This window comes from Rana temporaria, chromosome 8, assembly GCF_905171775.1.
Source record: "Rana temporaria chromosome 8, aRanTem1.1, whole genome shotgun sequence".
NCBI lineage: Eukaryota > Metazoa > Chordata > Amphibia > Anura > Ranidae > Rana > Rana temporaria.
The window spans coordinates 178,903,481-178,915,563 of NC_053496.1; the positions used below are offsets into that span (position 1 = coordinate 178,903,481).

At 44.6% G+C, this 12,083-nt stretch overlaps 2 protein-coding genes across 2 annotated transcripts in view; both read left to right on the plus strand.

Annotated features, from left to right (window-relative positions):
• Nucleotides 1-2,979, plus strand: part of LOC120910116 (zinc finger protein 501-like) — a 35,889-nt gene extending 32,910 nt beyond the window's left edge. The window contains exon 6 of the mRNA XM_040321988.1: nt 2,062-2,979. Within this exon, the coding sequence (XP_040177922.1) occupies nt 2,062-2,846 (785 nt within the window). The 3' untranslated portion in view covers nt 2,847-2,979. The remainder of the gene's footprint in view (nt 1-2,061) is intronic.
• LOC120910546 (zinc finger protein 850-like) overlaps nt 1-12,083 on the plus strand; it is a 1,103,195-nt gene that overhangs the window by 405,900 nt on the left and 685,212 nt on the right.

A 12,083-nucleotide genomic window follows, 5' to 3' on the forward strand; every position in this document is an offset into this window, starting at 1 on the left:
AATGTTTAGAATTAAAGAGGAGGTCTTGTTCTAGAATTATTGCTCTTGACCTGACGATCGTGGAGATACCTCACGTGTGGGTTTGAACACCATTTAAATACGTGGGCGCGACTTGTGATGAGTTTGCTTCTGTGCGCGAGCTTGATTTATTATTTTTGATTGTATATTTTCCTTTTTATTTTATTTTTTTACACTGTGCCTTTAAAAATTCCTATTACAAGGAACGTAAACATTCTTTGTAATAGAAATAAGCAGGACAGGACCTCTTTAATGCGAGATCTGGGGTAAAAAAAACCTCAGATCTCACATTTACACTTAAGAGCAAATAAATAAAAAAAAAAGGCCGGAGGGCGGAAGTGACCTTTCACATCGCTCCCGTCCTCCAAGGGCATAGAGATGAGTGGGGGCCATCTTGCCATTACTTGACTTCCTGCCCATCCATCCAACTCATTGGATCATTTTCACCGCTACCAACAGCTCCGGTAAGCGGGGAATACTACCGGGAAGCGGCGGGTAGGCACCTCTACCGCCGCCCATAAAAGTGATCCTGTGGCAAGGACAGGACCACTTTATCTGATGCTGGATCGCCTGCTATCTGCTGCCATTAAGCCTGATATATAACGTCAAAGTAGTGACGTACATACTATACATGGTTGGCGGTCCGAAAGTGCTTAAGCCTTCACGTTATAGGGCGTGTGACAAGGACAAGCAGCCAGCTTTGGAGAAGGACCAGTGGTGGTCGGTGGCGAAGTTTCTGTAGGTAGGGGTAGCTTGGCACTTAGGGAACCCTACTGAGTAGCTGGGTCCCTTACTTGGGACCCACTGCTGAATGAAAACCTGAATGAAAACCTCATAGGGAACATGCCTGTGTGAGGCCTTGCAAAGTAAGTGACACAGAATCTCTAGACAACATTGGCCTGACCTTTAAAGCTTATCTGAGCCCAAAAACAAAAACATTTAATACGTTGAAACTTATTAATCCTTAGATGTGGTGGATACATTTGTTTTTTCTTTTCTTTCTTTTTTTTTTTTTATTATTTTTTTTCCTTGATTTTTCTCCTGGTGATCCTGCCAGTACAACACGTTCTGTCCTAGGGTGTCTTCACACTTGATTGAGGAACAATGGAGACACTCTTGAACTCCAACAGCAGCTCTGTAAATCTAGGAAGAGGGTAGTGTTAGATGGACTTGACTAACAAATTGAAGTTGAAGTCCATCTAACACTTTTCAAGTAGTTACAGCAGCAGTTTTTTTCCTTTTGGGATAAAGGCTCTTGCATAAAAAAAATGTTGAAAAAAAAATTGTAAGCACTCCTGTCAGTGGTAAATGGTTTGTCTCAACTCTCTAACTGCCACTTTTGTTGGACAGCTTGGTCTGGTAAAGGAACTGAGACTGAGCTTTGAGTGTTTGAGAAGAGATCTCAGAGAGTTTGGAAATGTTTCACTTTCCAGTGTAAACTTTTCAAACTCAGTCCCAACTATTACAGGTCCATCTCCATTCCTCAATATAAAGTCATGTTCCCAACAAATGAGGAGGAGATACTGTACACCATATGAAAGGTCCATCTCCATTCCTCAATATAACGTCATGTTCCCAACAAATGAGGAGGAGATACTGTACAAGAATGGTCCAGGTACACAAAAGATCGATCTCCGATTCCATCTCTTGTTAGATCTGCATTTCTACTGATGGGGGACGCAGAACTAAAACTCCAGTTATTTGTCATCTACTGAGATTATTTATATATTTTTTCCTTCTTTCCAACAGATGGATGTGATGTGAGGAATTCCTCAGGGAGACATCTTCTAATATCTGCTGATTGTAAGTCAGAAGATAATGTCATCACACAGGATCCTCCAGGAGGAAATCCAAATACACAAAATATACATCACAGACCTTCCTGTCCGGAGACATCAATGGATCCCTCTGATCAGGGGGAATCTTCTCATCAACCACATACTATGATTGTAAATATCCATGTAAGATCTCACACTGCAGATAGATCAACAGATCCTTCTAATCCCGAGGAATCTTCCTCACCCCACGAAGGAGCTCACCAAGGTGACAATCTATTCTCATGTTCAGAGTGCGGGAAGCGTTCCATTTATAAAGGAGATCTTGTTAAACACCAGAAATTTCACATGGGTGAGCATCCCTATTCATGTTCAGAGTGTTGGGAATCTTTCCATAAGAAACACAATCTTGGTAAACGCCAAAAAAATCAGAAGGGTGAGCGGCTCTATTCATGTTCAGTGTGCGGGAAATGTTTCACTCACAGAGGAGACCTTATTGAACATCAGAGACTTCACACCGGCGAGAGTCCTTATTCATGTTCAGAGTGCGGAAAATCATTCTCTCGCAAAGGAAAACTTGTGACACACCAAAGATTTCACACGGGTGAACGTCCCTATTCATGTTCAGAGTGCGGGACATCTTTCACTCAAAAAGGAAACCTTCTTAGACACCAGAGAATTCACACAGGTGAACGTCCATTTTCATGTTCAGAGTGCGGAAAATCTTTCATTAAGAAAGATCATCTTGAAACACATCAGAGAATTCACACGGGTGAGCGTCCCTATCCATGTTCAGAGTGCAGTAAATCTTTCACTCATAAAGGAGACCTTGTTAGACACCAGAGAACTCACACGGGTGAGCGTCCATATTTATGTTCAGCGTGTGGGAATTGTTTCACTCAGAAAGCAGGTCTTGTTGTACATCAGAGAATTCATATGAATGAGTGGCCTTATTCATGTTCAGAGTGTGGGAAATCTTATATTCAGAAAGCAAGCCTTCTTGCACACCTAAAAATTCACATGGGTGATCGTCCTAATTCATGTTCAGAATGAAGGTAGTCTTTCCATAGGAAAGAAAGAAACTTGTTAAATACCAGAAAATACAGTATAGTGTGGATGGAGGGGGGAGCTATCACAGAATGTAGTGTGGATGGTGGAGGAGAGCTGTCGGAGAATGTAGTGTGGATGGTGGAGGAGATCTGTCAGAGAATGTAGTGTGGATGGTGGGTGGAGAGCTGTCGGAGAATGTAGTGTGGATGGTGGAGGAGATCTGTCGGAGAATGTAGTGTGGATGGTGGAGGAGAGCTGTCAGAGAATGTAGTGTGGATGGTGGGAGGAGAGCTGTCGGAGAATGTAGTGTGGATGGTGGGAGGAGAGCTGTTGGAGAATGTAGTGTGGATGGTGGAGGAGAGCTGTCGGAGAATGTAGTGTGGATGGTGGAGAAGAGCTGTCAGAGAATGTAGTGTGGATGGTGGGAGGAGAGCTGTCGGAGAATGTAGTGTGGATGGTGGGAGGAGAGATGTCGAAGAATGTAGTGTGGATGGTGGGAGGAGAGCAGTCGGAGAATGTAGTGTGGATGGTGGAGGAGAGCTGTCGGAGATTGTAGTGTGGATGGTGGGAGGAGAGCTGTCAGAGAATGTAGTGTGGATGGAGGAGGAGAGCTGTCGGAGAATGTAGTGTGGATGGTGGGAGGAGATCTGTCAAAGAATGTAGTGTGGACGATGGAGGAGAGCTGTCAGGAAATGTAGTGTGGAGGACGGAGGTTTACTGTGGGAGAATGTAGTGTGGATGGTGAAGGAGAGCTAATCGGAGAATTTAGTGTTGACAGTGTTGGAGAATATGGTGTGGATGGAGGATAGAGCTTCCAAGGAATGTAGTACAGAAATTGAGAAAAGAGACACAACACAGGGGTGCATAGTTAGTGATGTGGACAGTGTTGAGGGAACAATGTGTGGTGATGATGTAGACAATGATAAAAAAAAGAATGTCCCAACCAGGGTGCTGTTATTATTGAGGACACATTGTGTATGTCAAGGACTCTGCATTGCAGTGTAAAACTCCAGAAGAGACTGAATATGATGAGTTCTACAGATGTATTCCTAGTACATTTATTCCTGGTGATAGAATCCTCCAGCTAATTATTCAGATCTGCACTGAATACTTGAGCCTCGTACACATGCTAGGTTAAACAGAGGACAATGGTCTGATGGACCATTGTGGGCCCCATAGGTTATTTAACCATCGGTTAAAAAAAAGCCAACCTGCTTTAAATTTAACCAATGGATTCCTTACCGAAAGGTCAAAACTGATCGTTAGTAGGCACAACCATCGGTTCAAAATCCACGCATGCTCAGAATCAAGTCGACGCATGCTTGGAAGCATTGAACTTCGATTGACACGATTGTTTTTTTAACCGATGGTGTGCAGGCGCGACGGACCATCAGTCAGCTTCATCGGTTAACCTATGACCATCTGTCCGTTCTCATCGGATGGACTGATCGAGTTCTGTGTATATTGATAATCACTTCAAAACATTGTTAAAAATGTGTATGTTTGTACAATTAATGTGTGCATCAATTTCAATTTGTTTTTCATTCTTTTAATCTTACAGTTATTATAAATAGGGATGAGCGATTGCAATTTTTTAGGCGCGTTTCTTAAGCTGACATGTTGTATCTGTAAAGAAAAAATAATGTCTATTTGTTTAAAATGTAAAGGAAAAAATGCACAGATGTGTATCACATCTTTGAAGCCTTTATTGGATAGGTCACAATTTCTGAGGGAGAGAACAAGCAGATTACATACACATTTAAAAAAAAATATTGTACTATTTTGGAGTCTAAAAATTTTAATTGGTTACAGATTTGGACAACAGATATCAAGCCTGTAAAAACAGGCATATGACACCCACAAATGAAGTTAAAACAAACTGTATTTTTGTCTTACATTTGAAAATAAAAAAAACATGAGCTAATTTGTATCGCATCTTTGAAGCCTTTATTGAATAGGCCGCAATTTCTGAGGGAGAGAGCAAGCACATTGCATCATGAAATAACAATTTGAATCTTGTTTTGAAGGCTGAAGATAGGAAGATGTTAGATATTTACTCCACAGAAAACAAGCCTGCATGGGAACGCTACAATTTCTGAGTAACTGAGCAAAATGTAATTGCACCACACTTGTCGAGGTTTCATTAGAATAGACGGCAATTTCATAGACAGAAAGAAGATTGCACCTAAAAGCAAAAAATTGTCTTTCTTTTTACAGACTAAATAAACAAACGCTTTACAGATTTGCTGAAAAGCTTGTAATCGTTCCTGGCAACGCTGCTTTTTCTGAGAGAGAGAGCAAGTAGATTGCAGCTAAAAATAAGATATTACTTTAAAAAAAAAATTTTTTTGCAAGAATGAATCAAGGTGGTACTTAACAGATTTGCACTATGCTGCAGTCTACAGCACGTGTTGACTACCTGCCTTAGGCCCCTTTCACATTGGGGCGGGAGGCGCGGTGGTGGTATACCGCCACTAAAAGTAGCGGCGCTATACCGCCGGGACTATCTCGGGATTCGGCCGCTAGCGGTGCGGTATTAACCCCCGCTAGTGGCCGATAAAGGGTTAATACCGCCCGCAATGTGCCTCTATAGGTATTACGACGTTTTCCCATTGTTTTCAATAGGAAGGAGCGGTATACATGCCGCTCCTCTCACTGCTCCAAAGATGCTGCTGTCTCCCGCCAGCGCATCGCCTCAGTATGAAAGCCCTCGGGCTTTCACATTGAGTCTGCAGTGAAGGAGTTTTTCAGGCGGGATAGCAGCGCTATTTTTAGCGCTGTACCGCCTGAAAAACTCCTCAATGTGAAAGGGGCCTTAATGATGTTGTGATTTCCCCCATTTTCCTCCTTTTCATCATCTCCATACCTCCCTCATCTCTAGAGATAATTTGGATGCAGGCAGCAGCAGCATCTGTGCTAATTGGTTTTCCCTGCCTGTTGTCACCACCTTCTATGCTTCGATTGCTCTCCTCCTCACATGTGTACACTGCCCCACCTTCCTGCATGAAATGCTTCCTTTCCTCTACACACTGCACCCCCCCTCTTCCCTGCACACAATGCTTTGCTTCCAGTACACACTGCCCCCTACTCCCTGCACTTAATCCTGAGTGTTGTCTTGCAAAACGAGCAGGATATTAAGCCTCTGCGGTGTGCAGTACCGCATTTGGCTAGAGGTGTGGGGGCGCCGGAGCCGTTCGGAAATACTCAGAAACACTCAGAAATACTGTGTGTCTGAGCATTTCCAAGGGTTTCCGAATGCAGCCGAACGTTCTCCGAGTATTTCCGAGTCTCTTCGGCGCTCCCCACCTCTGGCCACATGTGGTATTGCATGCCATAGAAGTCAATGCGGAACAAATTATTTTAGTTTCCATTGACGTCTATGGGGAAACTCGCTTTGATATGCGAGTGCTTTGAATTGCAAGCATTCTCCTGGAATGGATTATTCTCGTAATCCACTGTATATGAATTCTCTTGTTTTAAGAACTGGCACTTTATGTATGAATTCACTGTTTTAAATAATCTAAGCACTGGCTCTTTTTTTTGCATTCATCTATTCATCTGCTTGCAGGACAGGAAAACAAGTCCTGCAAGCAGCATCTTTGGGGCGGTTTGCAAGTGGTGTATACACTGTTCCTAAACTGCCCCTGCTCATTGGAATGCATTGGCAGCGCCGCCGAAACACCTGCAAAGCGATTCGACAGCAGCGATACAATGTCACTTTTAACCCCTTCTAGGGGGTTGAAAGCACCCCGCTTGAATAGCGGAGCCAAAGTGCCACTATAACAGCGGTAAAGTGGCGCTAAAACTAGTAACGCTTTACCGCTACCGCCCCAGTGTGAAAGGGATCAAAAGAAAATATTCACATACTCAAAAATAGACGCGACTCCCCCTTTAAAGACATTACTTAGAAGGTGGATATCTTTTTCAATTATATTGAGTGGAACACAGAGCCCAAGAAGAGTGTGATTGTAAAGACACCGGTGTTTCATCAGATTAGGTGACCCGTCAGAATTTGTAACGGAAGTGATGTTTCACTGCCGCCATCTTTCTACACCCCGCACTCGTCCACAGTAAGGATACAGTGAGAAGGCGGCAAGTGGACATCTTCTTACACCCCCCGGAGTCTTGCATTTCACACTTATTTTTAACAGTAAACTCTGCTTGTATAGTGAAATTCTGTATTTCTAAATCCAACTGTTTTGATGTAAATTTTTCAAATCAGCGCAAGTCTGCTGATCAGTCAGTAGGATTTTTAAATAATGTATTTAGCTTTACGGGCTGAGTTTACTGTTAAAAAATAAGTGTGAAATGCAAGACTCCGGTGGGTGTAACAAGATGTCCGCTTGCCGCCTTCTCACTGTATCCTTACTGTGGATGAGTGTGGGGTGCAGCAAGATGGCGACGGAACGTCGCTTCTGTGACCATAAGCAATATCACAAATGGGGAGGAAGTGATGTCAGGTGCAAACAGGAAGTGATATACAGACAGGAAGTGAGGTATCTTATGAACAGGATGTAGGAATCTTAAAAGGAAGTTCTGAGTGAGAGCAGTGAGTTGTGTGGAAGTAGAGAGAAAACATTGAAGCTCTTCAAGAGAAGTGATGAGAAGAAGACTCTAGAAGGCACCAAGATCATTGAGCTGCTGACAGGAGAGGTGAGCGGTGCCGGGAATTCTGGGACATTATCCAGTAACAGACAAGGGATGTGTCTGGATGGTGACTGTTAGGGATGAGCTCCAGCGTGTTCGCATAGTCCACGTGCAGAGCCCGCTAGGAAGTCTGCACGGCGCTGCGCTAACCACAGGCAGGGAGACATTGTCCCGATGCTCGGCTGCAGAGATCGGGAAATGTCTAACTGCCTGTGGTTAGCGCAGCACCGTGCAGACTTCATGGTGGGCTCCGTACGTGAACTGTGCGAACAAGCTGGAGCTCATCTCTAGTGACTATATCATTGTGTGTGTGTCAGGTTCCTATAAAGTGTCAGGATGTCACTGTCTATTTCTCCATGGAGGAGTGGGAGTATTTAGAAGGACACAAGAATCTCTACAAGGACATCATGATGGAGAATCAGCCGCCCCTCACATCACCGGGTAAGAGGAGACTTTATTGTAAAGGAGAGAGCAGTACGGAGGCTCCACCTAGATCCCCCATCATCTGATAAACACATAGAAACAATGTATTCAGTCGGTGTGTGTGTTTCCTACAGATGGATCCAGTAATGGGAACCCACCAGAGAGATGTCCCCGTCCTCTGTATTCCCGGGATTCCACACAGGAAGGTCACACCATCCCTCACCATCATCAGGTAAGATGGGACTGAGCAACTAGAACTCAAAAATAATTCTAATCTTTAAGAAGACATCGTTCTATGTAATCTCTTGCTTTCTCTTCACAATAATATTCTATCATCTTTGGGGTTTAGGACGAAGAACTGAAAGACATCAAAGCTGGGATTAAAGAGGAAGAAGTAGAGACGGTGATAAGTGGAGCTCAGCAGTCTATGGGAGTAGGAGGTCCTCCGTATTCCCAGAATCCCACACAGGAATATCACACCATCCCTCACCATCTTCAGGTAGATGTGAAGAACACATCTTGATCCGAACTGTCCCAGATGTGGGGTCGAGGTGGGGACATTCTGGCACATGGTGTGGGACTGCCCGAAGCTTCGGCCGTATTGGGCGGGGGTAGCAGAGAGGCTTAGCGACATAGGAGGGACCAGAGTGCCGTTGGACCCCTTGGTGCTCCTTCTGAGTCATTTGGGTGAGGTCGAGGGAGACAGGTACACTAAGCTATGTATTACGTTCTCACTGTTCTATGCTAGGAGGGAGATACTGCTACGGTGGAAGTCGGTAGGACCTCCCACCCTTGGATCCTGGAGAAAGGCGGTGGACTCGGCTTTGCCCCTTTACAAACTCACGTATGAGAGTAGGCAGTGCCCTGCTAAGTACGATAAGGTCTGGTCGGCCTGGGTGGATGCACCGGGATGGGGGGGTGGGGGACTAAGATGGATTCCCCCCCCGCCCGGAATGGGGGCCGTTGCCCCCCCTCTCTCTCGGGGCGCTGCCCACTTCGATCGGCTGCTGGGGTCCTTACACGTTTTGGGGGTTATCTAGGGACTTGGTGCAGGGGTGACGGTCTTTTGCCCGTGTGTACTCTGAGGAGTACTCCGGTGGTCTGCGCCTGGTGGCTTACGGTTGGGGTGGACTGGGGAGGGAGGGCTATGGACTAGCATCTCGTTGCTTATTATACTTCTATTATTTTCCCTTTTCCTTTTTGGATTGCCTTTGTTCATGATCTGCAAATGCTGAAATCACTTGTTTCTGACTGTCATTGTTTCTATGCAAATCTGATTGTCGAATAATGCATATCTTGTAATGCTGTTTTGTTAATAAAAAACCTCTTTCTGTTAAAAAAAAAGATGTGAAGAACACAAAGGTGACTCTAGACTGTATGAGATTACACTCTTCTCTCAGCCTTTTGGTCATATTTTTTTGATTTAGCATGGAGAGCAGATGTCTGTGAAAGTTACATTTAAAGAGGAAGAAGAGATGATGACTGTGATGGGTTATCAGGAGTCTACGGAGGAAATTGGGATGATGGTGACAACTAAAGAGGAGGAACCTTCTTTAGATATCAGCACAGGTAAGTAATGAACACTAAATATGGAAACTAATTAACCACTTGCTGACCAGCGCACAACGATGTACGTCGGCACAATGGCACGGCTGCACAAATGGCCGTACCTTTACGTCCCTTTTAAATTGTGGCTTAGTGGGGGTGAGCGTACCTGTGAGAGTGCCCGCGGGTCCTGCGGATTTGATTGTAAGCAGTACGGAGGGTCCACCTAAATCCCCCATCATCTGATAAACACATAGAAACAATGTATTTAGTCAGTGTGTGTTTCCTACAGATGGATCCAGTAATGGGAACCCACCAGAGAGATGTCCCCGTCCTCTGTATTCCCGGGATTCCACACAGGAAGGTCACACCATCACCCACCATCATCAGGTAGGTGGACTCAGTGTTTAGAACACAGAAATAGTTCTTAATTTGTATTATGACATTCTTTGTAGTCTCTTGTTTTAACATTTTAGTTATACATTTGAAGTGCAGCCTTTGCATCCCGCACCCCCCCCCCCCCCCTCCATCACAATTTCCAGACCCCCTTTTTAAGCATCCTACATTTTTCACCCCTCCATTTTAATTGCTTTATTAAAATAATTTTTTGTTCCTTTCTTCTGTGAGTCTTAAGTCAAGGCCAACGTGATGATCTGCCCCTAGGGGATGGGTCCCTGACTTCCCTGACCATTTGAAGTGCATACTTTGCTCTTCGTACCATCCCATCCCTGTATAGCTTTTTCTTTGGGCACCCTACATTTTCAGCCCATTTTATTGTGTTTTATGTTCAACATACGTTCCTTTCTTATATGGGTCCTATCTCAAGTCACATGTCATCATGGGTCCATCAGACTGATAAGCTCTCCTCTCTTTTCACTCCGCTCTGCTGCACAGCTAATTGGCTCATTGTTCTGCTTCTCCCTTTGCCAGTCCTGTGTTCTTATGTACAGGTACTGCAAGAGCCTGATACCAGGTCATATTTTGGTACTTTCATCACATTCAATGATCTAACGATGATTATACAGGTGTTGTTATTTGTATCTTTTATATCTGCATGCAGTTCGGCTTTAATTGATGTTTTCTATTATTTTTGGTGCAGGGTGAAGAACGGATTAATATAAAAGTTGAGATTAAAGAGGAAGAAGTAGAGACCTATGTGGGGGGTGATCAGCCATTCACGGAGGAGGTTGGGATGACTATGAAAAGTGAACTTATTGATGCAAGTAAGTATAAGCACTATGGAAGAAACAGGTCACAGTCTCATTTTACTTCTCAGTATAAGGATTATAGTTTTAAGTAAAAATGTTAGATAATTAATGGTGTTGACCAGTGGTGAAGGTTCTGTTGGCAGGGGTAGCTTGGCACGAGGCAAAGACTACTAAGCGGCTGGGTCCTTAACGTAGGGCCCACTCCAGTGTTGCATCAATTAACACTTGGTGCTGTGATGTGCCTTCCCCTGCATGTGTCCCTTCCTGCTTCTGTACCTTCCCCTGCATGTGTCACTTCCTGCTTCTGTGCCTTCCACTGCATGTGTCACTTCCTGCTTCTGTGCCTTCCCCTGCATGTGTCACTTCCTGCTTCTGTGCCTTCCCCTGCATGTGTCTCTTCTTGCTTCTGTGCCTTCCCCTGCATGTGTTACTTCCTGCTTCTGTACCTTCCCCTGCATGTGTCACTTCTTGCTTCTGTGCCTTCCTCTGCATGTGTCACTTCCTGCTTCTGTGCCTTCCTCTGCATGTGTCACTTCCTGCTTCTGTGCCTTCCCCTGCATGTGTCACTTCCTGCTTCTGTGCCTTCCCCTGCATGTGTCACTTCCTGCTTCTGTGCCTCCCCCTGCATTTGTCACTTCCTGCTTCTGTGACTTCCCCTGCATGTATCTCTTCCTGCTTCTGTGCCTTCCCCTGCATGTGTCACTTCCTGCTTCTGTGCCTTCCCCTGCATGTGTCACTTCCTGCTTCTGTGCCTTCCCCTGCATGTGTCACTTCCTGCTTCTGTGCCTTCCCCTGCATGTGTCACTTCCTGCTTCTGTGACTTCCCCTGCATGTATCTCTTGCTGCTTCTGAAATGATAAGTGTAGGAGGAGACCGGACCTCGTGGTCTGTCCATGTATGGGGGGTGATCAGTGAAGATATGAACTGACCTGTACAATGGAGTTTCCCCTAAGTGGGACCCCGGCATGGGTTCCAAGGACTGGACTTTTGATGCTATTTACTGGGATGCAACTAAGCTATAAAAAGTTATGAACAACGCCACACAGCAAGCTTGATTTATTATTTTTGATTAACGTCAAAGTAGTGACGTACATACTATACATGTGAGAAAGGTCCAGGTACACAAAAGATCCATCTCCAATTCCATCTCTTGTTACATCTGCATTTCAACTGATGGGGGACGCAGAACTAAAACTCCAGTTATTTGTCATCTACTGAGATTTTTTATATATTTTTTTTCCTTTTTTTCCAACAGATGGATGTGATGTGAGGAATTCCTCGGAGAGACATCTTCTATTATCTGCTGATTGTAAGTCAGAAGATAATGTCATCACACAGGATCCTCCAGGAGGAAATCCAAATACACAAAATATACATCACAGACCTTCCTGTCCGGAGACATCAATGGATCCCTCTG